Source organism: Pantherophis guttatus, chromosome 2, assembly GCF_059756535.1.
Source record: "Pantherophis guttatus breed Tessera chromosome 2, ASM5975653v1, whole genome shotgun sequence".
NCBI lineage: Eukaryota > Metazoa > Chordata > Lepidosauria > Squamata > Colubridae > Pantherophis > Pantherophis guttatus.
The window spans coordinates 137,207,162-137,231,353 of record NC_142064.1 but is presented as its reverse complement, the minus strand read 5'-3'; the positions used below and the strand labels follow the sequence as shown (position 1 = coordinate 137,231,353).

Here is a 24,192-nt window from a genome sequence, read left to right as displayed (position 1 = left end):
ATACACAGGTAGTCCTCATTTAACAACCACTCTTTCAGCGACTGTTGCAAGCTACAACGGTGCTGAACAAAGGATGCAGTCCTTAATAAAGAACAAAACATGCAGTCCTTCCAGTCATCCTTTTTTTAAAAATTTGATTTATATGCCGCCCTTCTCCGGAAACTCAGGGCGACTTACAGTGCGTTAAGCAATAGCCTTCATACTTTTGTATATTTATTGCTTATTGCCTCCACAAACTGGGTCCTCAATTTACCTACCTTAGAAAGGATGGAAGGCTGAGTCAACCTTGAGCCTGGTGAGATTCGAACTTACAGTAATTGCAGACAGCTGGTGTTAAATTACAGTGCTTCTGTCTGTTGAGCTAAACCAGGCTCTAAACCATCCTTGAACCTCTGATCTAGACATTTGGCAACCAGTTAACACTTACAATAGCTGCAGCTCCCTATGGTCACATGATGGCCTATTTGCAACTTTTCCTCCGGCTTCCCACAAGCAAAGTCAATGGGGAAGCTAGCAGGAAAGGTTACGAGTCTCTCTGGTATTCTGCTTGCACCCTCCTCGCAGCAGCTACACTGGGCCCCATTGTGCCACACCTTGCAGGCCGCCAATGCACCCTCTCCACCTGGTAGCAGCCAGCACCGCCATGCTTGTGTCATGCCTCATGAACCACTCACACATCCTTCCCCGCCCAACAGCAACCATCCTGGTCTCATCACACTCTCACTTTGCCTTGTGCCGTGCCTTACCTACCTGCTGACCTGTTTGCAAGCTGCCTGGGGACTCGCTTGACAATCCACTTAACGACGGCAACAGGGACTGCCGTCACTAAGCGATGCAGTCATGAGATATCGCACTTCGCAGTCACATTGCTTAGCGATGGAAATTCCAGTCCCAATTATCCTTGTTTAACTGAGGACTACCTGTACATCTTATTTGACTTATTCAAGGTACTCCTGCTTCTGATTCATTGATTCTTGTCTTTGGAAGCTTAATAATATGATGTGTTCCTTTGTGAGTTGCTGCGACCTCTTTATTGTGGCTGCTGCTTGAGATGATGATGCAGTCGGCCCATTTGAGACATGATAGTAAAAACTGGAGGCAGGCCATTTTTTTTGTGCAAAAGGCAGGAAGACAGGGGGGTGGGGCCAGGCCTCCTCCTCTCCTTGCTTGGACACATACATACAAATGCAAATTTGTTTTCTTCAGAGACCTCTGGGGACAAGAGGACCTTTGACCTCCTTCTAGTGATTTTAATCAAGATTGTTGCTTTCTAGCTACTACTAGCAGTTGAGAATAGTATTCTTGAATCTCCTCCTGCTAACTCCTCAGTGAGGAAAATGGGCTGAAAACTATCTGTGCACAGGAGCATGAGTGGGATGAGATCAGAAAAAAAATCACTTCCTCTTTTTAGTGAATTGCCCCTTGTTGTTTTTTCCAGACTTAACTCTGCTTAATCTTCACCAGTTTTGTTTGAAAGAAACCTGATTAACTCATGACAGGGGGTAATTAATCTAACATTAAAATGAAAGCCTTTGGTTTCCTCTTTGTAGCAAAAAAAAAAAAGAAAAAGAAAAGAGATGGGACGTGGAAGCCTGAGGTTCTCTTCGTGGATTATTTCTGTCATCATAAAACCCAACTTAGCCTACTTTTTAAATCAGCTTATCCTGCATACAATATGCTAATCATAATTATCTTTCTTGTATCTAAATACTGCAATGTACAGTATGTGACTCAAAGAACCTAAAACCACCCAGGCATCTCTTTCTCACAGGACCAGAAAATATCTTTCGTAATGCAGAAAATCACATCCTTTCGTTTTCCATCATTTCTACAGATTTTCCAAAACTTACTCCCAAAACTCCTTTACCTAAGGATTCATTTTTAGTAACCTGCAAAGAGCCCCTGGACTCTTACCTTATATATATATATATATATATATATATATATATATATATATATATATATATATATATATATATTTTTTTTTTTAAAATTTGATTTATATGCCGCCCTTCTCCGGAGACTCAGGGCGGCTTACAATGCGTTAAGCAATAGCCTTCATACTTTTGTATATTTTATACAAAGTCAGCTTATTGCCCCCACAAACTGGGTCCTCATTTCACCTACCTTAGAAAGGATGGAAGGCTGAGTCAACCTTGAGCCTTGGAGAGATTCGAACCAGCAGAAATTGCAGGCAGCTGTGTTAATAACAGGGTGCATTAAACCAGCCAGATTTTGATCTGGCTTTGGTAGTTTTGAGAATTCAAAACTGTGGGAAGATCTAAAAATTTGTCCAAAGAAAGCCAAAATATTAAGTGACATCTCATTAAATAAAATGAGTTGCTTAACCATGATTAACTGGACAAATAACAATAGGTTGCATTGATACAACATAAGCAGCCGAAACCAAACACCACAACATGCTATGGCTTAGGAAAGTAACTGATCCAGCTGCTAAGTCCTATACCTTACACAAATTTCTGCTTTCTTCCCATAGTTTTTATTATTGCTTTAGCTGGCGGTAGGATAGGAAAAGATGCTGTCTCCATGTGGGTCACAAAAAGTCCTACTGAGAACGTCTCTGTTCCCTGTCCATTATCCCTCCTCCAGCTGCTGAAATTTTACTGGGCAATGTCTATGCTGTTTCAAAATTATCTTTATAAGCCACATAGCCTAGAAGCTTCCTCTCTATAAAAATATGAAAACCAAGGTCTTTTCAGGATATGGGGGGGGGGGGGGGTTGTTGTTTGTTTCCCCAGCAAATTCCTTATCAAGACTTGCATTTGCATGGTAAAACTTGGAGAAGCGCAACACTCCTGCTGTTGTCGGGTTAGCTGCTGTATTCTCCTGAAGGACGGGCATAATAATAGGGAGGGGGACGAAACCCAAGGGGATGTTAGTAGACAGCAGTAAGGCTGGAGTTCCCTTAAGCAACCGAGATCGGGTCCATAGACTTCTGGAGGTAAACAGATGCATGCTATTCAATGCTTCTAGCATTGACTGGCAGTACTTTGCCCTAACATCTCAATTCACAATTGACTGTGTTCCTACATAAACATTTCACTTGAACCATGAATGTTTCGCTTGAACTCGGACCTTAAAATTTATAAACCGAAATTTACAACTTAGCATGACATGTGAACTTTGCCAGTTGTTGTGTATATTCAGCAAACAGTGATAAAACCCAACACAGTTCTTAGTGAGTGAGTGAGGCTAGCCAGTGTGTTTGTGTGCCGTACAGGTAGTCTTCGACTTACAGCAGCTCGTTTAGTGACCATTTAAAGATACAGCGGCACTGAAAAAACTGACTTATGGCCATTTTTCACACTTAACGACCGTTGCGGCAGTCCTATAGTCACATGATCAAAATTGAGAGGCCGTTGCACTATCCCAAGCTCATGTGATCATCTTTTGCGACCTTCTGACAATGGGGAAGCCAGATTCACTTAACAATCGTGTTACTGATTTTACAACTGCAGTGATTCGCTTAACCAATGTGTCAAGATAGCTCGTAAAATGTGGTCGTAAGTTGAGGACTACCTGTATTGCGCATTTCAGATTTATAATAGGAAAATTTAAAATCGCATTCAGATTTACTATGATTTCGAGGAAAATAAATAATAAAAACACATATAAAATATTTACTTAAGACTCGGACATTAATAAAGTTAATAAAAACCTTGCATGTAGGTTCCCTGTGTACTGTAGTTATTAATCTTTTTTTTCCTATTCCTGTAGTTCTTTTCTCCCAACTTGTGAATCCTGTTTTCTTTCTTACTATCTACTAATCCTGTCTTTCCTGAAATAATTCTATGGTTTTGAAACCAGGACATCATGTTATACGCTACATGATTTCCTCCATTTCGGAACAAACTTGGAAGTAGTTTGAAGCAGGGTCTATTTACCTAAGCTTGTATTAAGCAGGAATTCTTTATAGTGTATCTGCTGAAAAGAGAGACTGTTTCAAGCTCTGTGAATTGCATTCTCCCATTAGATACAGGCAGCCCAAGCATTCATCTCACTACAGGGTGAGTTCCAATTTCTTAATATCTTGTATGGATTCCCAGATTCTCTGCTGTATCTGAATCATGTCTCTAAGGCCGCAACGTTTTCCTAGCCAAGCAGCTAATTTCATTTCCAGTCCCTTCACATTTTATTTCTTTTTCCAAGATATTTAGTCACTGAACATAGTCAACTGCCTTGTGGATAATCGTCAAGGTAATAGAAGCAATAGCTGTTTGTGTTTTTTTAATGGACTGGCAAATTCATGTCCAGAGGTCTTGCAGATTTCCAAATATTTTCCTCTGAAATATTACCTTTAGCTTTTGTATAGCCAATTGCATGATAGAGCATAAAAATGAGCAAAATCTTCTCCTCAGAGCAACCCCATTTTGTCCAAACATTCATCTGTAAGACTGTGTGCTCACTTGGAAAAATAGTAGCTCCACTTTTGTGGCAAGCTATTATGCATATGATAACAGCAGTACATAGTACATTCATCTGCCTCTCTCCCTCTCTCTCTCTTTCTCTCCCCTCCTTCCCTCCCTCCCTCCTCCTTCCCTCCTTCTCTCTCTCTCTCTCTCTCTCTCACACACACACACACACACACACACACAGGGAAAGGGAGAGGGAGGGACAAAACACAAATAAAACACATCGGACCAGACAGTTGGTCCTGTGGTGAGTTTCAATTTTTTTTACTACCAGTTCTGTGGGTGTGGCTTGGTGGGCGTGGCGTGGCAGGGGAAGGATACTGTAAAATCTCCATTCCTTCCCCACTCCAGGGGAAGGTTACTGCAAAATCCCCATTTCCTCCCGATCAACTGGGACTCGGGAGGCAGAGAATAGATGGGGGCAGGGCCAGTCAGAGGTATTTACCGGTTCACCGAACTACTCAAAATTTCCGCTACCAGTTCTCCAGAACTGGTCAGAACCTGCTGAAACCCACCTCTGAGTCAGTCATACCTCATAGGATATCGGAATATTGTTTTGTGTCATATTCATCTGTATATTCTATTCTAGATTCTATTCTAGATTGATATGATTATCTTGTCCAGTCTTAGAAATTTTTTTCACAGCAACCTTTTTCTTAATCCTATTGAATTATGTTTCTGGTTCTAGTTTGCAGGTTTTAAGTGTTTGTGTTCCAGCAACCCTTTCAAACTGCTTGCTCAGTTCCTGCACCCGTTTTAGGGTGGAGATCTGTTGTTTTGTCCTTGCTAAAGTAGTACAGACATATTAGCTCACCTCTCCCTACCGAGAAAAGAGATTCTTTCTCCTTAGTTTGAGTGATTCGATTGAGTGAAAATGTCTTTGTGCCAGAATTTGTGTGCAAATAGAGAGACCTGCTCTGACATTCATTCCATCCTCTTTCTCCTAGACTGGTGCGGGAAGTGACAGGTGTCAATGTCAACATGCGTGTTGGGATCCATAGTGGTCGTGTGCACTGTGGAGTGCTGGGGCTGCGCAAGTGGCAATTTGATGTCTGGTCTAATGATGTTACCTTGGCCAATCACATGGAAGCTGGTGGCAAAGCGGGGTGAGTTGAGTCCTTCAGCGTTTGAGTGAAACAATTGTGAATGCTAATTGTTCTGACCTAGGCTTCCTGATATAGTAAAAAGCACACAATTAGTCCCAAAACCCCTTTTTTTTATTTTAACGGCTGTGAATTCCTTTCATTCACAGCACGTGCTGAATCACCAAGAGTTTATAAATAGTCCAACAGAAGTCTGCCACAGTCCTTCGTATAAGGCTGGAAAACACCCACCTTTATCTTCTTTGACATGCTGCCAAAGATCTAATTGGCAATTATCTTGGCAAGGCCACATGGAAACACAGAATCAAAAACGGAGCTTCAAAGTACAAACCATCCACAACGTTGCTTCCTGCAAAAGCCCACGTGCCTTTGCTCTTCCTTTATGTTTTCTGGGAGGGGCCAATAATCTCCAAGCCTTACTCCCGAGTCCTCCCTTTTGTTTTAACTAGCTCTGCACATGCGCGCACTAGGAACAGGGTCCCTCTGTTCCTCTGCCTCTCTGATGACCGACTATGGAGGATCCGGAGTCCGCACATTAACTCCCCAGATGGCCCTGGCCCCATCTCTGCCTCTGACACAGAGCCCTTGCCTGAGCCTTCCCCAGACTCCAGGACTGGCCCATGTTCCTCCCCAGCCTCCTTACTGTCTGACTCCGCTGCCAGCTCCTCAGGCTGCTGGCGGACTACAACACTAATAGAAAGTACCATAGTTCCATTGAAACAGGAGATGGAGAATCTTTTCCTCTAATGGCCCATGCTTCTTTGAAGAAAATTGGTTTGGAAATGGGAAAGTCATGCTAGTATTGGATGTGACCCCATTTTTTTCTATTGTTCCCTTTTTGTCTTACCTCTTATTTTTTATCTCTTACATGCATAGATTTAAAATCGCTCTGTTCCATTCCTTGTCCATTACCTAAACATGTGGAGTTAATCTATCTGTTGGAGAAGAGTAAGGAAAAAAAAACTTTAGAGCTTCATTGGGCTCCAGCCTCAAACTGCCCCGAGGCTTCTGGGACAAGGCCAGGTCTTCACAGCTTTTCAGAAAGCCAGGAGGGTAGGGGCTTCCTGGATCTCAGGGGGAAGGGGCTTCCCTAGGGCAGGGACCACTACCAAGACAGTTAGCTGTTTCAGTCCTATAAGGAAGGAAGGGACATGGAGTGTGCTCACGCCATCAGACCTTGTGGAATGAGCATATTGGAAGATACATTCTTATCAGTGGAAAACTGGCCCACCACACACTCTGATTGCAAAAGAGGTGGCACTTGGATATTTGGGACAGTTAAGCTAGACAGATAGACAACTGGCTTGGCTGCTCCACAGGGATGCTAACATGGGAATATAAAAGCACAATGCTGTTATGTGAGTGGGATCAAAATTCCCATGTGGAAATGCCTTACATTTCTCCATGTGACTTACTGATCTAAATGAAGTAATATATTACCTCCACATTGGCTCTACTCACAGTTCCTTATGAGCATTATTATACCATATATTTATACAAGTTCATTGGACTTTCCTCCAAATCTTCTTCAGCAAGATTTCTGACTTTCTACCGTCTTCCCCACAGTATTTTACCTGCATTCCTGCAGCTAACTGCCTTTTATATTACTTACCCTTATTTTTATTGGTCAATCCTGCTCTTTTACTCAGAGCTGCTGAGGAAGGGCCATATTGCTTCCTTGTGGAGAAAGTAGCCTCTTCCACTCTTAAGCGAGATGATAGAAAGTCTAATGAGGGGTATCTCAGAGTGGGAGCAGTGGGTTCCAGCACTTGCCTTGATTGAACGACAACATTTCTGCGATAGGCGGATCCACATTACCCAGGCAACTCTGCAGTACCTGAATGAGGACTATGAAGTAGAGCCAGGGCATGGGGGCGAGCGCAATGCTTACCTGAAGGAGCATAACATTGAGACCTTCTTCATTGTGGGCTGCAGCCAGAAACGGGTAAGTCCTAGGAGTGGGGCAGAGGGACATGACTGAAATTTGCTTGGGGGCAGGAAGTGAGAACAGATCACCATAATCCGGGAGACAAATGTTCTGGTCCCTGAAGCTGAAATAACAGAGGCTATGGAACAAGACATTTCTACTCTAGGGAGTAATGTCTTAAAACACCTGCTTCCATTTGTTGTTCTTTCTGTTTTGTATCTCCATATTCCTCACTTTCTGCCAATAGAAAGAAGAGAAAGCAATATTAGCCAAGCTGCAGCGAGCACAGGCAAATTCCACCGAAGGGCTGGTGCCCCGTTGGGTCCCTGAGCGCTCGTTTCCACGGAACAAGGACTCTAAGGCGTTACGACAGATGGTAAGTCTCTGGTTTGATTGAGACTGTACCTGGGAAAGGAGATAGGATGGCATAACGTATTATTGGATCCTGCTTTGTTCTTTCATTCCTGCTAAAAAGGATGTAGAGCAGGGGTGTCAAACTGGATTTCTTTGAGGGCTGGATCAGCATTGTAGTTCTCTGCGGGCCGGCAGCAGGGTGGAGGGAGCAGGGGAAGACGGGACAGATGCCTCCTGCAGCACTTTACTGGTCAAAATGGTAAACTGGATGCCTCCTGCAGCACTTTACTGGCCAAAATTTACCTCTGCAGCCTGTTTTTGGCCAGCAGAGTACTGCTGGAGGCCAGGGAGGCAGAAAATGAAGGGTGCGGGGGGCGCACTGGCCTGTTTTGACTGGCAGAGGCACTGCTGGATGGTCCTTTGATATTTGCAGGCCGGCCCTGTGGATTGGATTTAAGCACCCCATGGGCTGGATTCGGCCCGCAGACCTTGAGTTTGAGACCCCTGCTGTAGAGCATATCTTTCCTGGCATTGAGCTGAAAGGAGGATAACCCCAAATTTGAGATAAGCAGAAGGAATAGATGAAAAAAGGCAGGAAAAAGAATACAAGGCAGTGCCATATGCCTGACTTGTCAGCATTGGGTTGTCCACTCAAACTGAAAGCAGCTGCTGAAGATGTCTCCCCCACAACTATCCCCAGTCTATTAAACTTCTTTTGGTTATATGCATATATGTTAGTATGCGCATGTGATTGTACTAATACCCTGTTTCCCTGAAAATAAGACATCCCCTGATAATAAGCCCAATCGGGCTTTTGAACGCATGAGTTAAAATAAGCCTCCCCCCCGAAAATAAGCCCTCCCTGAAAATATTTAATATTTCTGCAGAGCTGGAAATCAGGTAAGATGGCAAGAGGAGTCCCATCTTGCTCCATACGCCCCAAAATAATAAAACCTCTCTGAAAATAAGGCCAAGCGCTTATTTCGGGGTTCAAAAAAAATATAAGACAAGGTCTTATTTTTGGGGAAACACGGTATGTGTTAGAAGTCATGTTCCAAAAAATAGAAGGGTCAAGATAAAAATACATTTATATTTCTATTAACTGCCTTAAATACTATTAACTAAAATTAATTGCCTGTGAAATAAATTAACTTTTGGAGATACCTCTCTGGGTAGCTCATCCAGGTAAATAATACAACTGTCTATGGAGATTCTCAGTCATCCAGGTCATGGTTGTCCCAAAGGTGTTTTTTTCAAGGGGCAACTGGACTTTCTGGTTTTTCTTTGAAGCCGTTTTGCTTCTCATCTCTTCAGAGCTGAAGAAGCTTCTTGGATGAGAAGCGAAACGGCTTCAAAGAAAAACCAGGAAGTCCAGTTGCTTCTTGAAAAAAAGCACCTTTGGGACAATACAACTGTCATTTCTCTCACGCAGAGATAAGGTGAAATGAAAGTGTAAATGGATGGAGAAGAAAGAACTTAGAGATACGTCCTCTTTAGGCATAAAAAGGGGTTTAATGCACCAGGCAAACAGCCCTTCCCCAAAACAAGCTAATAATTACCAAATTAGTATTAAAAGGGACCAATGCATCTACTCTGCTTAGAAATAGAAGAGCCTTCCTACCAGTAGATTCACAGGTAATTATTTGAAGAAATACTTGGTTGTCCTATTGATACCCTGTTTCCCTGAAAATAAGACATCCCCTGATAATAAGCCCAATCAGGCTTTTGAGCGCATGCACGAAAATAAGCCTCCCTCTGAAAATAAGCCCTCCCCGAAAATATTTAAACGCAGAGCTGGAAATCAGTTAAAATAGCAAGACAGCAAGCCCCATCTTGTTCCACGTGCCCTAAAATAATAAGACCTCCCCGAAAGTAAGGCCAAGTGCTTATTTCAGGGTTCAAAAAATATAAGACAGGGTCTTATTTTCAGGGAAACATGGTAAATACAGCAGAGATGTGCAATTTTGAGATGCAAAGGACAGAGATATTTTGGATCTGGCACAGGTTCTCTTGCTGTACCTTTGGGCGGAGGTCCCCATACTAGATTTGAACCACCCTTGTTCACTGCAGATCTGAAAACTGCACACACCTAAATACGGTATCCTTCCAACCCAGGATAGAAGTTCTGCAAATCCTTTTCCTCATAAATTCTGAATCCCAAAGCCTAGTTCACATATGATATTAAGCAAACTTGTAAGTAGATGCATTGGTCCCTTTTAATACTAATTTGGTAATTATTAGCTTGTTTTGGGGAAGGGCTGTTTGCCTGGTGCATTTAACCCCTTTTTATGCCTAAAGAGGTTTGTTCAAATCTCCAGCAAAAGCTGGCTTTCTTTTTCCTGCAACCTGGCAAAGGAGAATGGAATATCAGGAAAGGAAATGTCATGGAGGGAATGGTTCTCTCCATGCATGGGCTGTTTTAGTCTTTTCTCATTGATAGATTAACCGGTTAGGAAATAAAGTCATCCACATAAAGAAAGATTGCTTACCTCTTCGTTAAAGTAAAGGATATCTGTCAAGAGTAAAGCTATACTCTTGGAAAAACAATGCTCCAGGAGTTTCTTATGCTGCATGTGCCAGTGGGACAGTTGAAATTATCTACAGTAGAGTAGAGTAGAGTTTGTAGTCCTCGACTTATGACCACAATTAAAATTTTTGTTGTTAAGGGAGACGTTAAGTGAGTTTTGCCCCATTTTGCCCTTCTTGCCACTTTGTTAATGTGAATCACTGCAGTTGATAAGTTAGTAACTCGGTTGTTAAGTGAACCTGGCTTCCCCATTGACTTTGCTTGTCAGAAGGCCACAAAAGGGGAGTCACGTGACCTTGGGACACAGCAGTGGCCATAATTATGAACCAGTTGCCAAGCATCTGAATTTTGATCACAGGATCATGGGGATGCTGCCATGGTCGTAAGTGTGAAAAACGGTCATAAGTCACTTTTTTCAGTAGCGTTGTACCTTATGATTCTTGACCAATGTATCTTTTCTTTTATGTACACCGAGAGCGTATGCACCAAGACAAATTCCTTGTGTGTCCAATCACACTTGGCCAATAAAAAATTCTATTCTATTCTATTCTATTCTATTCTATTCTATTCTATTCTATTCTATTCTATTCTATTCTATTCTATTCTATTCTATTCTATTCTATTCTACTCTACTCTACTCTACTCTACTCTACTCTATTCTTTGAAAGGTCACTAAATGAACTGTTGTAAATTGGGGACTACCTGTACTACCCTTTGAATAGGTAGTTTAGTTAAGTGTTCTTTCTTCATCTTGACACTTATTATGCAGTAAAGGAGAATACTAGGAGAAAAGATACTGGCTTCAGAATCTATAGACTCAAAACCTGGAAGTTGTTTGCAGCCTAGATTGGTGCTTAAAGTACACGAATTCTCTCTTGGGTTGAAAAAATTGGCCTTGAATGCAGGGCTGAGGGAATGGGATGCAGGAAATTGTTCAAGGCCATAGCAATAAAACTACGGTAGTATAATATACTGTAGTAGGATAATTGTCAGTAAAACTATACCTATAACCTGTCAGAGCTAGAGTTTATATCGTCTCTGTGAAAGATAGACTGTTGTTGACCTGAGGAAAAAAAGTAACATTATCACCCTTATTGTATCATTTATTTGCTTGATACTCAGCCATAGAATCTTCACTTTCCTGCCCACACCCATAGCTATCTGCCCCAGTTGGAAGCTTTGAGGAAAATCTGTTTAACACTTCCCATAAACTGATGGCCTGAAGAGTGGACAATATGGAGATGTTCTTCTGTCCCGTTCTCCATGAACCTACATGCATTTCTAGGGAGTCTCTGAGCTACCTCTGTCTCCTGAAATATTTTGGAGGCTATTCATTTACTCACCATGTTTCAAGAGAAGCTTTGTCCCTAGCTTTTTTTTTCGTACTGATTGTGCTGATTTTCAAAGTTATTTATTTTAATAAGGGTTTGAATATATTTAAGCTTTTTAAAGATTGATTGGAACTTACAAAGCTTATGATCAGAATATTTATTATAAATATTCAAAGACTAGGTTTCTTCATTTCACTCAACATAATCTGGGTATTGTATGGGCTTAATGTGATGCTTGAACTGCTTTTTATAAATGATCCTGAACTCCGTTTTCACTGGCAGAGGGCCCACGGGCCAGTCCTTTGCTGTTTCTAGGGCGGCTCCGTGGGCCAGATCTAAGCACCCCGCGGGTCACATCCGGCTTCCGGGTCTTGAGCTTGACACTCCTGGCTTAGAGGAATAAAACAGGGGTGAAATCCAGCAGGTTCTGACAGGTTCTGGAGAACCGGTAGCGGAAATTTTCAGCAGTTCGGAGAACCGGCAAATGCCACCTTGGGCTGGCCCCAGAGTGGGGTGGGAATGGAGATTTTGCAACATCCTTCCTCTGGAGTGGGGTGGGAATGGAGTTTTTGCAGTATCCTTCCCCCAGGAGTGGGAAGGGAATGTGGATTTTGCAGTATCCTTCCTCTGGAGTGGGGTGGGAATGGAGTTTTTGCAGTATCCTTCCCCCAGGAGTGGGAAGGGAATGTGGATTTTGCAGTATCCTTCCCCTGAAATGGGGTGGGAGTGGAGATTTTGCAGTATCCTTCCCCTAGGAATGGGGTGGGGATGGAGATTTTGCAGTATCCTTCCCCTGCCATGCCCACCAGTCCATGCCCACCAAGCCACACCACTCTCACCAAGCCACGCCCACAGAACCGGTTTTAAAAAAAATTGGATTTCACCACTGGAATAAAACCATTGCAGCTTATTTAATGAACATGGTTAAAATTGAGACAAGATTCTAACTAGTGTTTAAAATAGCTTGAAGATTTAAAGAAATGTCCTGTTTTAATATTAGAGGATACAGCTTGCCATTTATTCACAAACCGTGCTTGACAATCATGTCTTAATATAATGCATAATCTCAGTTAATATCAAAATACATATGAATGTTATCTGAATACTGGAGAGGGCAGTCAGTTGAAATAAAATGCTGGTTTGTGTGTTTGAACATCTTTTCTTTTTTTAAAGTAATTTTAGGGAAAGATGAGGCATAATAAATATTTGTTAATGTATAGCTAAAATATGGCATTTACTAAAATACAGTGATACTCACTGGGTTAAATAGATTGAAAGGGGGTGAGATGCATTTATGAAGATAAGGCTATCAGTGGCTAGTATGCTGACTCAGTGGTAGGCTGCAACTGGTTTAACAACCGGTTTGGTGAGCACGCGCCTAACACACTTGCCGCGCAGCGTTCAAAATACAACAATTTGAAGCTCAGCTGCTTACATTCTAAGGCAGCCCTGATAAGTAGAACAGCGGAGGCACAGAAATCAGCTACGCCGCGCGAATCAGCTGAGCCAGAAAGAAGGAAGTATAGGACAGGATAGGGCGGGGATGCGTGGGTGGGGCCGGCTGATGGTCAGAACTACTGGTTTGGCCGAACCGGCAGCAGCCCACCACTGCTTTGACTGCATTTTACTTCCAATATCGAGAGACAGCATTGTTCTGAAATACTGTTATTGCTGTGGGAAGTGAATAGGAGGGTGCATTTCCCAACTGTTTTGTTCTACATATGTGTTGGCTTCTAAGAGGCTGTTGGCCGGTGACTGTAAGAACACAATATTGCAGCAGCAACGGTCTGTTTGGACTCAGAAAAGGCTCTTTAAATGAATGTTCCATCTTTGTAAGAAATCAGTCAATCAGCGCTTAGCGCTGCCATTTGGTATAGTACTATTGTTCCTCGTATGAGAAGCTCTTGAGATATTTGGCAGCTGGGAATGTTCCAAGTCTGATTCCCCTCCGAATGGGTTCGCTTTGGCCATGTGGGTAGCAGCCATTTAAAAGCGAAAGATTCTCTGAGACGCAATTTCAGATGAAATTTTGGTTGTAAGTAGATGTCTCTCTAATAATGAGGCAAGCTTATCAGCAAGGGAAAATACTGTGCATTTCATGCTTGAATTATTTGGAGCAATTTCGCCTAGGTGAAAGAATGAGGATTGTGGGTTTTACACACACGCGCGCACATTACCCCACACCACACACCCATGAGCCTTCCTAGTGGTGTGGAGGACTCCTGATCCAGGTTTTTTCCTGGTTTCTTCCTCACCCTCCACTCCCACCCGCCTCGATCCACTTGCAGGCCTTGAACGCTCCTTCCTGGGCTGTTTTCATTCTCCGCTGGGAAATAACTTTTTTTGTGCGGGTTTTGGGGGGGAGGGGTTTACTCCCACAAGAGTTGCAATTCTCTTGTGGCCTTCTTTTAACTAAATAACTATATAAGGATTAACATGCAGTGCGCTGAGCTTGTTATTTAAAGTACAAAAATATGCCAAGGAAATGGAATGGTCTGTTCAACTCCAAGCCAAGAATTAAAGCTCTGTCACATGCAGTGTTGTATACCTCTTTTATTTGCAGGAAGTTGTCTAGCATGGGGAAAGAATTGAGCTCTCACTCTGCCTCCATGTATGCTGCAGCTTTCCACTGCATATAGGAAGCAGAACTGCAGAGGAATTTGAAACAAGGAACCTTCTGTTTCTATTACCCATAACAACCTACTGCTTCACTTTCCCTTCCTTCACATCCCAGCTATTGTTGGCCTTTCTTAGGGGGTGTAGAATCTAGTTCCTCTGAGCATTTCCTTCTTTCTTCCTGCCATCACTTCCTTAGCTCCTCTGCTTTTCTCTGTTCTTTGCTTCTTTTTGCTGAAGAAAAATACAGATTAAGGGAAAATAAACACACACACACCCAGAGAGAGAGAGAGAGAGAGGGAGAGAGAGAGAGAGAGAAGCATGTGAAAGTATAAGACCCTATTGGAACTGAGGTGGCAAGAATATTTTGAAATGGTCAGGATTGTAACAACGTTTTGAAAAATAGAAATTCGCCACTCATGTTAGGTCCTTGGCTTACGACCACAATTGAGCCCAATGTTTTTGTTGCTAAGCGAGACATTTGTTAAGTGAATTTTGCCCCATTTTATGACCTTTCTTGCCCCAGTTGTTAAGTGAATCACTGCATGTTGTTAAGGTAGTGGCACAGTTGTTAAGCGTGCCTTCCCCATTGACTTTGCTTGAAAGAAGGTTGCAAAAAAACGTGGTCCCAGGATTCTGCAACTTTCATAAACATGAATCAATTGCGAAGCGTCCAAATTTTGATCACATGACCTCAAGGATATAAAGTGTGAAAGGCAGTCGTAAGTCACTTTTTTCAATGCCGTTGTAAGTGAACGATCACCAAAGGAACTTTTTAAAGTTGAGGACTATCTGTATGGTGCCTTCTGCAGAATCTAAAGAATTCTAGTTTTATTTCATCAGCTGAAATGAGGGGGAGAGGGATTTGATAACAGAGATATGAAATCCATAAGTTTAAGTATCAGTTTATCTCTGGTGTTTAATTGCCAGACTCCTGTTGAATCTTGCTGTTCCTGCATTCAAAAAAATATTTAAAAAATTAGTTCTTTTTAATGAATCACAATAGGTGCCGCTTCTTTCTCAGAGCCCTATTTTTTTCCTTTCTCCTGCATTAATTTCAAATCATCAGGGATTTAAACAGATTGCCTGGCTTCAAACGTTTTGCTGAGCCAGGATATGGTTGTTTGGTTTTGACTTAGCATGTTGTATGAGCCTAGCCATCCTGGTATATAAACATGCTTTAGGTCTTAACTGAAATCACCCAATTGTGCAGAGCAAACTATGTTTTAGCATGATACGTAAATTCAGTCAATATCACCTCTGTATGGAATTTGGCTCCTTGAAATATTTGGGGTTTTTTTTTGTTGTTTGTTTTTTGGTCGTGTGATTTGCTTCTTCTATCATGCATTTGTTGAAGCCTTTCATTTGGCAGCTTCCTCACTTCATTGCCGAGGTGCAAATTAAATCTGCTATCCAAACAAAACAAGCTAGTTTTTATCATTATAATCACCCTCACCTACCACATTTGGGGGTAATTTGCTGTCCATTAGTGGCACTCTTGATGGTTGCTAAGTGAGAACTCCTAGTGCCCCGTCATTCGTTGTTACAAGGCTGCTTTTTGATTTGTTGTGGGCAGTTTGTTGCTATGGTACAGATTGTTTATGAAATTTGGTAATCTGACATCTGTTGCCATGAGACTGCTTGCATCTGAGAGGGAGTTCCACTGGTATCTTCTTTGTAGCGGTGCTGCCAGTTGTTGACGGGCATTGTCTGACAAGTTTTTGTTGCCCTGGTAGTAGTGGCTATAGCACAGAGCATCTGTTTCATCTTATTTAAGCCATTGCAATGGAATAGTTTACTAGTTGTTAAAATGCAGAAGGATCCTATCTTGTTATGTGTTACTGTTTAATGAAATACTTGGAGGTCATTGTATTCCTTTCTCGGTAGGAATTTGACTTTGTTTAAAAACAATCGCCTTTTGTGTCAGTTTCTGTATCCCAGTCAAATAGCTTCATATCTCTTTAGGATGCTGCCTTAAAGCACTAATTCTGCTCCACTGAATGGCAGGATATGAAAGAGGGGTTCCAAGTCCATTCATTTAAACAGGGTCCGGATTTCTCAGACCAATCCTACCATTGTTGCTTAATCCTAGGAGGCTTGAGATGACGATGACATCCACGTATGCATTGATTGATTATGTGCCATCAAGTCATTTTTTATTCCTAGCGGCCACATGATTTTTTTTCCATGACAGTCTATCCCTAACCTGTTCGTGAGTCATGTCCATAAATCTCGGTAATCTGTCTTGTGCATTTGAGCAGAACCAGAAAAAACTGCAGGATTTTCTTGGAGCTGTAGGATGGTTTCCATTGACGAGAGTTCTAGCTTTTTCTCCCCTTCCCCATCCTAAAGTCAAGGCACTACTACGGCCTCTTGCAGTAATTTCTCAGACCTCTTTGGTGGATCTGAGTTTGCCACGTCCCATAGAATTACCTTTCTTTTTCTTTCCAACCCAGTAGAACATTGAGACAAAATTATGTGAAGGGGTCAAGATCTTTCTGTCCATCATCGGTGTAATAAGTTTGAAAATGGAAAAGTACTGGAGCAAATTTGGTGTTAGGGAAGAATTTGGTGAAAGTAAGATTGGGATTGAAAATGGGCAGAAGGTGGCTGCATTACTCTAGTCTAGTCCAGTGGTGGGTTGCTCCCGGTTTGGCCCGGTTTGGACGAGCCGGTAGTGGTGATGATGTGACGTCAGCGAACCGGTTCTCTATGACTGTGAGCTGGGCCCTCCCGCCCGTCCCCGCATTATACCTTTATTTGTCGTTTTTTAGCCCAGCTGATAAGCGTGGCAGAGTGGATTGCTGCGCCTCAGCTGGGCAGAAATCTAATGCGCTTGCGCGGAGTGCGTGAAGAGAACCAGTGGTAACACCGGTTGGAACCCACCACTGGTCTAGTCACTGTCAGATGAAACAGATTTTCAGGTTTCATTTCAGTATGTTTTCTGGCCTACTTTTGGCACAAAGAATATGTTGCTTTAGGTTGAAAGAAGGAAGAATGCTGATTCTCCTGGATCTTTCAGTCAAAATGTCCTCTTCGAGCAACTAACTGGCAGAACAGCGTGGAAGTGCTTCTCTTAAATGATTTCATCTTTACCACAACAGCTATTTTCAGAAGGTGATTCTGAAATTCTGTTGCTAGCAGTTATGCTGTGCCTTCCCCAGTCTTCCCTGCGTGCATGAAATGCCTGAGGTCATATGGGCCTTTGGAATACAGTGTTGCTAGTACACAGAAACCATCCAAATTACTACCATATTCATTTTCACCTAATTCAGGAGACGTAATTAAAATGCTGAACTTGCAAGATAAATCAAGGCCTAAGGAATTGAAGTCTATACAAAATGGAAAGATTGTGTGACCAGAGAAGGACAGGTGTGTTTGGGCCTACCTTGGAACAATTTGTATTCTCCATAAGAAATGGATTTGCCATTCTGGGATGCTATTACCACAGAGTTGCCTTGGAAGTTCAAAGCAGATGCCATGATATACATTTTCCTCTCCCCATCTTCAGATATATGCTAGCGGTATCTGTTCTTCACAAAGGTGGTGAATATTGCAGCAATATTGGCTGCTGCAATATTGTATGCCCAGATAATATCCTATTTAAATTACTGTAATGATTGATTGTAGGTAGCACTGCCTTTTTAAGTCAGGTTGGATGTTTTAGCTGGTGCAAAATACATAGATTGTTGATCGGGACTGGATGGTTTGATTGCATCTCAATCATTTTGAAACAATGGCAGTGACTTCCCAACCATTTTTAAGTATGACTGTGCTCTGGACCTTTTTAATTTCTGAAATGGTTTGGATCCAGTCCATATAAGTTCTTCACTTTTCTCTTCCATGCGAAATAAAGGTAGCTAGTGAATTGAGGTTGGATTTTCTCAGTGTGGTCCTTCATATCTAACTTGGAGATGTTTGCCTGGTGCCAACTTTGATCTTCTTAGATGGCAGATAAAGAATGTTTTTAATTAATCCAGGTTTTTTGCCATTATTACTTTTGCCTTACTGATCTAATATGGTTACAGTATAACATCTATCTCTGTTATATTCTTCAGCTAAAAATAATTAGTTAATGATGAATACCAAGTAAAAAATAATTGTAATTGATGATTACTCTAGAAGTAATCATTTTGGGCTCAAGCAACAGACTATATACTTATATAGTACAGGTAGTCCTCTGTTTACAATTCATTTAATGACCATTCAAAGTTACAACCGCACTGGAAAAAAGTGACATACGTTTTTCACACTTATGACCATTGAAATTCCCTGGTCATGTGATCAAAATTCAGGTGCTTGGCAACTGACTCATATTTATGACCATTGCAGAGTCCTGGGGGCGCATGATCACCTTTTGTGACCTTCTGCCAAGCAAAGTCAATGGGGAAGCCATGTTACTAACTTAACAACTGCAGTGATTCACTTAACAACTGTGGCAAGAAAGGTCTTAAAATGGAGCAAAACTGTCTTAGCAACTTAGCAACAGACATTTTGGGTTCAATTGTGTTCGTAAGTCAGGGATGACCTGGAGTAAGAACATGAGGTGTCAGGGCCATTTATGCCCCTCTAATATTGCTTCCCTCCTCCTTTTTGGCATTATTTGGTCAAATAACTCAAAGACTTCTCAAGATAAGAAATACTTGAATTATGCCTGAAATCAGAGGCTGAATCCAAAAATGGAGACTTTTTTTTTTTTTAAGGCAGAAGAGATTGGTAATTATTGTTCTCTCCAAACTCACTCTCGCCTCCCAAACTGTCTGTGAACCTCTTTCCCACACCTATTAAGTTGAGCATTAACCAGCAGGGAGGTCGCCCTGCTTCTTAGCTGTAAATCTCAGCTATTCTGAGACAAGCTGTAAGGTGATGTTGTTCTGTTGGCCAAAGGCCAGCCCAAGCCAGTCAGATTTATTGCACCTACCTGTGTGTTTGAAATGGGAGAGTCCAGGGAAGGGCTCTGCTTCTGTTCCCTGTGTTGGTATAATGAAGTTCACAGCCAACCAGCCTATTAGGTTTCTTTTTTTCAGCTTTTCAGAGATTTGGAGCAGAGAGAAAAAGGGAGGCCTAGAGGGTTCTGTCTTTAAATGTTTTTTATTTGTTTGTTTGTTTGCCCTTGGGCCATATCAAAGTGCAGCGTTCCAGAAACAAATTATTACTGAAATTTGATAAAAGCAATTTAAAATGGAATTGGATCAGTGGTGAAATCCAAATTTTTTTACTACTGGTTCTGTGTGTGTGTGTGGCTTAGTGGGCGTGGCTTGGTGGGCATGGCAGGGGAAGGATCCTGCAAAATCTCATTCCCACCCCACTCCAGGGGAAGGATACTGCAAAATCTCCATTCCCACCCCACTCTGGGGTCAGCCAGAGGTGGTATTTGCCGGTTTTCCGAACTACTCAAAATTTCCACTACCAGTTCTCCAGAACCTGTCAGAACCTGCTGGATTTCCCTCCTGAATTGGATACAATACAATTTAAAATGAAATTGGAATAAAATACAATCTAAGATGAAAATAGAATTAAATACAATAATATAAGATATAGATAAAATAGGATAAAATTATATTTCAGTGTCGCCCCTAAAATCTACCCCAATCAATCCCACACACGCAGATCTCAACCGAACCATTTTGCTTAAGTATTGTGCTGTGTTAAAATGTTATTTTCAGATTCTGGCTGCTTCTTTTTTTTTTAAAACAAACTTGCAAATGCCACCACCACCACCCTTCCTTATCCATTTTGGGTGAATACTGCCAGGAATATCTAATTTGGTACAGGCAGTTCTCGACTTACGGCCACAATTGAGCCCAAAATTTCTGCTGCTAAGCAGAAGACAGTTGTTAAGTGAGCTTTGCCCCATTTTACAACATTTCTTGCCATGGTTGTTAAGTGAATCGCTGCAGTTGTTAAGTTAATAACACAGTTTGTTAAGCGAATCTGGATTCCCCATTGACTTTGCTTGTCAGAAGGACACAAAAGGGGATCATGTGACCCTAGGTCACGGCCACCGTCATAAATACATGCAAGTTGCCAGGCATCGGAATGTTGACATTGGGTCATGAATGTGAAAAAGAGTCATAAGTCACTTTTTTCAGTGCCGTTGTAACTTCAAACGGTCCCTAAAGAAATGGTTGTAAGTCAAGGACCACCTGTATACATGTGTGGGAATACTAATAATCCCAAGTATGTCCAGGGAATGTCTGTCAAAAAAAATGAGAATATTTCTAATTGAAAACTATGTTGCTGGCAACATTTACTAGTTGTACTCTTCCTAAAATGGCTGCTTTCCAAAGATATCAAGAATTACAATGTCTGGGCTTCCTGGTATCATAGCCACCAGCATGCTGGGAATTGTAGTCTGAGTTTGAAGAATACTGTAACCACATTATTACAAAACTTCACCACATATAGAATTACTTGTATAGGTACTCCTTGTTTACCGACCACTTAGGTGCAACGGTGCTGAACGAGTAGCACTTACGACTGGTCCTTGAAGTTCTGGCTATTGTACCAGGCCAACAGTCATGTGATCTCAATCTTGGTGATACTTGGTGCCTGGCTTGTATTCACAATTGCAGCACCCGCAATCATATGTTCACCGTTTGCGACCTTCCCTGATGTTTTCCCGCTGAAAGCCAGCAAGGAAGGTCGCAAGTCGCTCTGATAAGTCTGCCCCACCTGGCAGCAGTCATCCCTGAGCCTGAAAACACTTAAGCATACTGCTACACCCACCCTCATAACTTTCCCCCACTTGGCTTGCGAGCTGCCTGGGATTTGCAACTTCTTACCGCCTTTCCCACCGACGTCGATTGTGGGAAGGCGGTAGGAAATTGCGAGGAGGTTCTTGCTTAATGAGCCACGATTCTCACTTAACAGCAACGGGAACTGCCAGGATTGCCATTGCTAAGCGATGAGATCATGTAACGTCACATTTTATGACCACATCACTTAGCAGGGGAAATGCTGGTTCAGATTACCATCGTTAAATGAGGACTACCTGTATTCATTGCAATTACCATGTTTTTCTGCATTTTTTGAAATTTACTGTAAAGAGAATGGGTGGTATCAAAAACTATTATATATACTGTGTGCTCTTGAACATGATCTCTTTTTCTTTCTTTCTCTCTCTCTCTCTTTTTTAGGGTATTGATGATTCCAGCAAAGACAAGTAAGTGCCTTCATTCATAACCTCCTTGACAGTGGGGATGAGAAAATCATTCAAGCCAGAGTCCCTAAACTGTCTTGTGGCAATATATGAAAGATGGCACTGATTTCAGAGAGGTTCACATTATTTGGTCTAGTCTAGTGGTTAAGGCAGCAGGCTAGAAACCAGGAGACTGTGAGTTCTAGTCTCACCTTAGGCATGAAAGTCTGCTGGTGACTTTGGACCAGTCGCTCTCTCTCAGTTCAGCTTAATTCACAGGATGATTGTTGTAGGGAAAACTAGGAGGAGGGAAGAGTATTAGGTACGGTTGCTGCCTTGAGTTATTTGTAAAAATAGTAATAGTGGGGTACAAATAAAATAAATTGTCTTGTGTCTCTCTTTATTCTCCAACGTGAATTTTACTTTCCCGTAGCCGAAGTACACAGGAAGCCTTAAATCCTGAAGATGAGGTTGATGAGTTCTTGGGCAGGGCCATTGATGCCCGAAGCATTGACCAGCTGCGCAAGGATCATGTCAAACGTTTTCTGCTTACTTTCCAGAAACCTGAGTTGGAAAGAAAGGTATTTCCCTTCTCTACACTGTGTGTACAATTATTAGGCAAGCTGTATTTTGGAGGATTAATTTTATTATTGAACAACTGCAGTGCTCTTGGTCAATCTAAAATGTTAATAAACCTCAAACCTGAATATTTAAGAAAGTAAAAGTGAGGTTATGGCTTTCTTAGGAGAATATGTGTGCACAATTATTGGGCAGCTATTAGTGTGCAGAATTATTGTGCAACTAAATGAAAAATGAAAATTATTCCATCTCACTCATTTATTTTCATCTGTTAAAATAATAATAATAAACAAACAACTCAAAATTTACAAATAAAGATTTCTGACAGTTCAAGAGAAAAATCAGTGACCAATAGAGCCACCCTTTCAATAACAGCCATAAACCTTCCATTCATGGAGTCTGTCAGTTTCTCGATCAGTTGACGATCAACTTTCTGTGCAGCAGCAGCCACAGCCTCCCAGACAGTGTTCAGAGAAGTGTACTGTTTCCTTCACAGTAAATCTCCTGTTTAAGAAGGGCCCACAAGTTCTCAATAGGGTCACATGAAGAAGGGGGCCATGTCATTATTCTTTCATCTTTAAGGCCTTTACTGGCTAGCCACACAGTGGAGTACTTCGATGCATGTGATGGAGCATTGTCCTGCAAAATAATCATGATCTTCTTGAAAGATGCAGACTTTTTCCTGTACCGCCTCTTGAAGGAAGTGTCTTCTAAAAACTGGCAGTAGGTTTGGGAGTTGGTTTTGAGTCCATCTTCAACTCAAAAAGGTCCAACTAGCTCACCTTTCATAATACCAGCCCATATCAGTACCCCACTTCCACCTTGCTGGCATCTGAGTTGAAGTGGAGCTCTGTGCCTGTTACTGACCAGCCATGGACCCATCCATCTGGTCCATCAAAAGTCACTCTCATCTCATCAGTCCATAAAACCTTTGAAAAATCTGTCTTCAGATATTGCTTGGCCCAGTCTTGCCGTTTCAACTTATGTGTCTTGTTCAGTGGTGGTCGGATTTCAGCCTTCCTTACCTTGGCCATGTCTCTGAGCACTGAACACCTTGTACTTCACTGGGCACTCCAGGTAGATTGCAGTTCTGAAATATGACAGCACTGGAGGATAATGGATTCCTGGTAACTTCATGTTTGATTCTTCTCAAATCTTTGGCAGTTAAGGCGTGTCTTTTTTTCTCAACACGTTTCTTGCAACCCTGTTGACTATTTGCAACAAAACGTATGAAGGTTCAGTGATCACGCCCCAATATTTTAGCAATTTCAAAAGTGCTGCATCCCTCTGAAAGACTTTTTTAACAATTTTTGACTTTTTAGAGTCAGTTAAATCTCTTTTTTAGCCCATTTTGCCTGAGGAAAAGACGCTGCCTAATAATTGATATAGGGCGTTGATCTCCTTAGGCCACACCCTCCCTTATTATACAAATACACATCACCCGATCTGCTTATATCCACTAAGCATTTAAGTTTATACAGCTTGGAGGTAGAAAATATGCATACAAAGGATGATATGGTCAAAATACTCTATTATTATTATTATTATTATTATTAGTCATATTTCTATGCCACCCACTCTCCGACGACTCTGGGCGGCTTACACCAAAGACAGTATACTAAATAGCATATTGCCCCCAACAATGAGCCTTGGTAGTACAGGGGTTTAAGGCACCCTGTTATTAAGCTGCTTAAGACCAGCTGCCTGCAATTACTGCAGGGTTCGAATCTCGCCAAGGCTCAAGGTTGACTCAGCCTTCCATCCTTTCTAAGGTAGGTGAAATGAGGACCCAGTTTGTGGGGGCAATAAGCTGACTTTGTATAAATATACAAAAGGATGAAGGCTATTGCTGAGCACATTGTAAGCCGCCCTGAGTCTTCGGAGAAGGGCGGCATATAAATCAAATTAAAAAATAAATAAATAAATAAATAAATTAAAAAAAAACAATCTGGGTCCTCATTTTACCCACCTCAGAAGGATGGAAGGCTGAGTCAACCTTTAGCCAGTGAGATTTGATCCGCTGATCTGCTGAACTAGCGGTCAGCTGAAGTAGCTGCAGTACTGCACTCTAACTACTGCGCCACCTCGGCTCATTACCCAATAATTGAGCACAGGATGTATCTAGAATTGAAATTTCAAATTGGGCACAAAGTCTTCTGTTCCTCAATTCCTTGGTAATTT

General features: G+C 41.8%; 1 protein-coding gene across 2 annotated transcripts in view; it reads left to right on the top strand.

The window, feature by feature from the left end:
- ADCY6 (adenylate cyclase 6) overlaps positions 1-24,192 on the top strand; it is a 66,631-nt gene that overhangs the window by 22,885 nt on the left and 19,554 nt on the right. For both annotated transcript variants that reach the window (XM_034412308.3, XM_034412307.3), the window contains exons 8-12: positions 5,381-5,539; positions 7,340-7,481; positions 7,711-7,839; positions 21,431-21,456; positions 21,866-22,013. In XM_034412308.3, the coding sequence (XP_034268199.2) occupies positions 5,381-5,539; positions 7,340-7,481; positions 7,711-7,839; positions 21,431-21,456; positions 21,866-22,013 (604 nt within the window). The remainder of the gene's footprint in view (positions 1-5,380; positions 5,540-7,339; positions 7,482-7,710; positions 7,840-21,430; positions 21,457-21,865; positions 22,014-24,192) is intronic.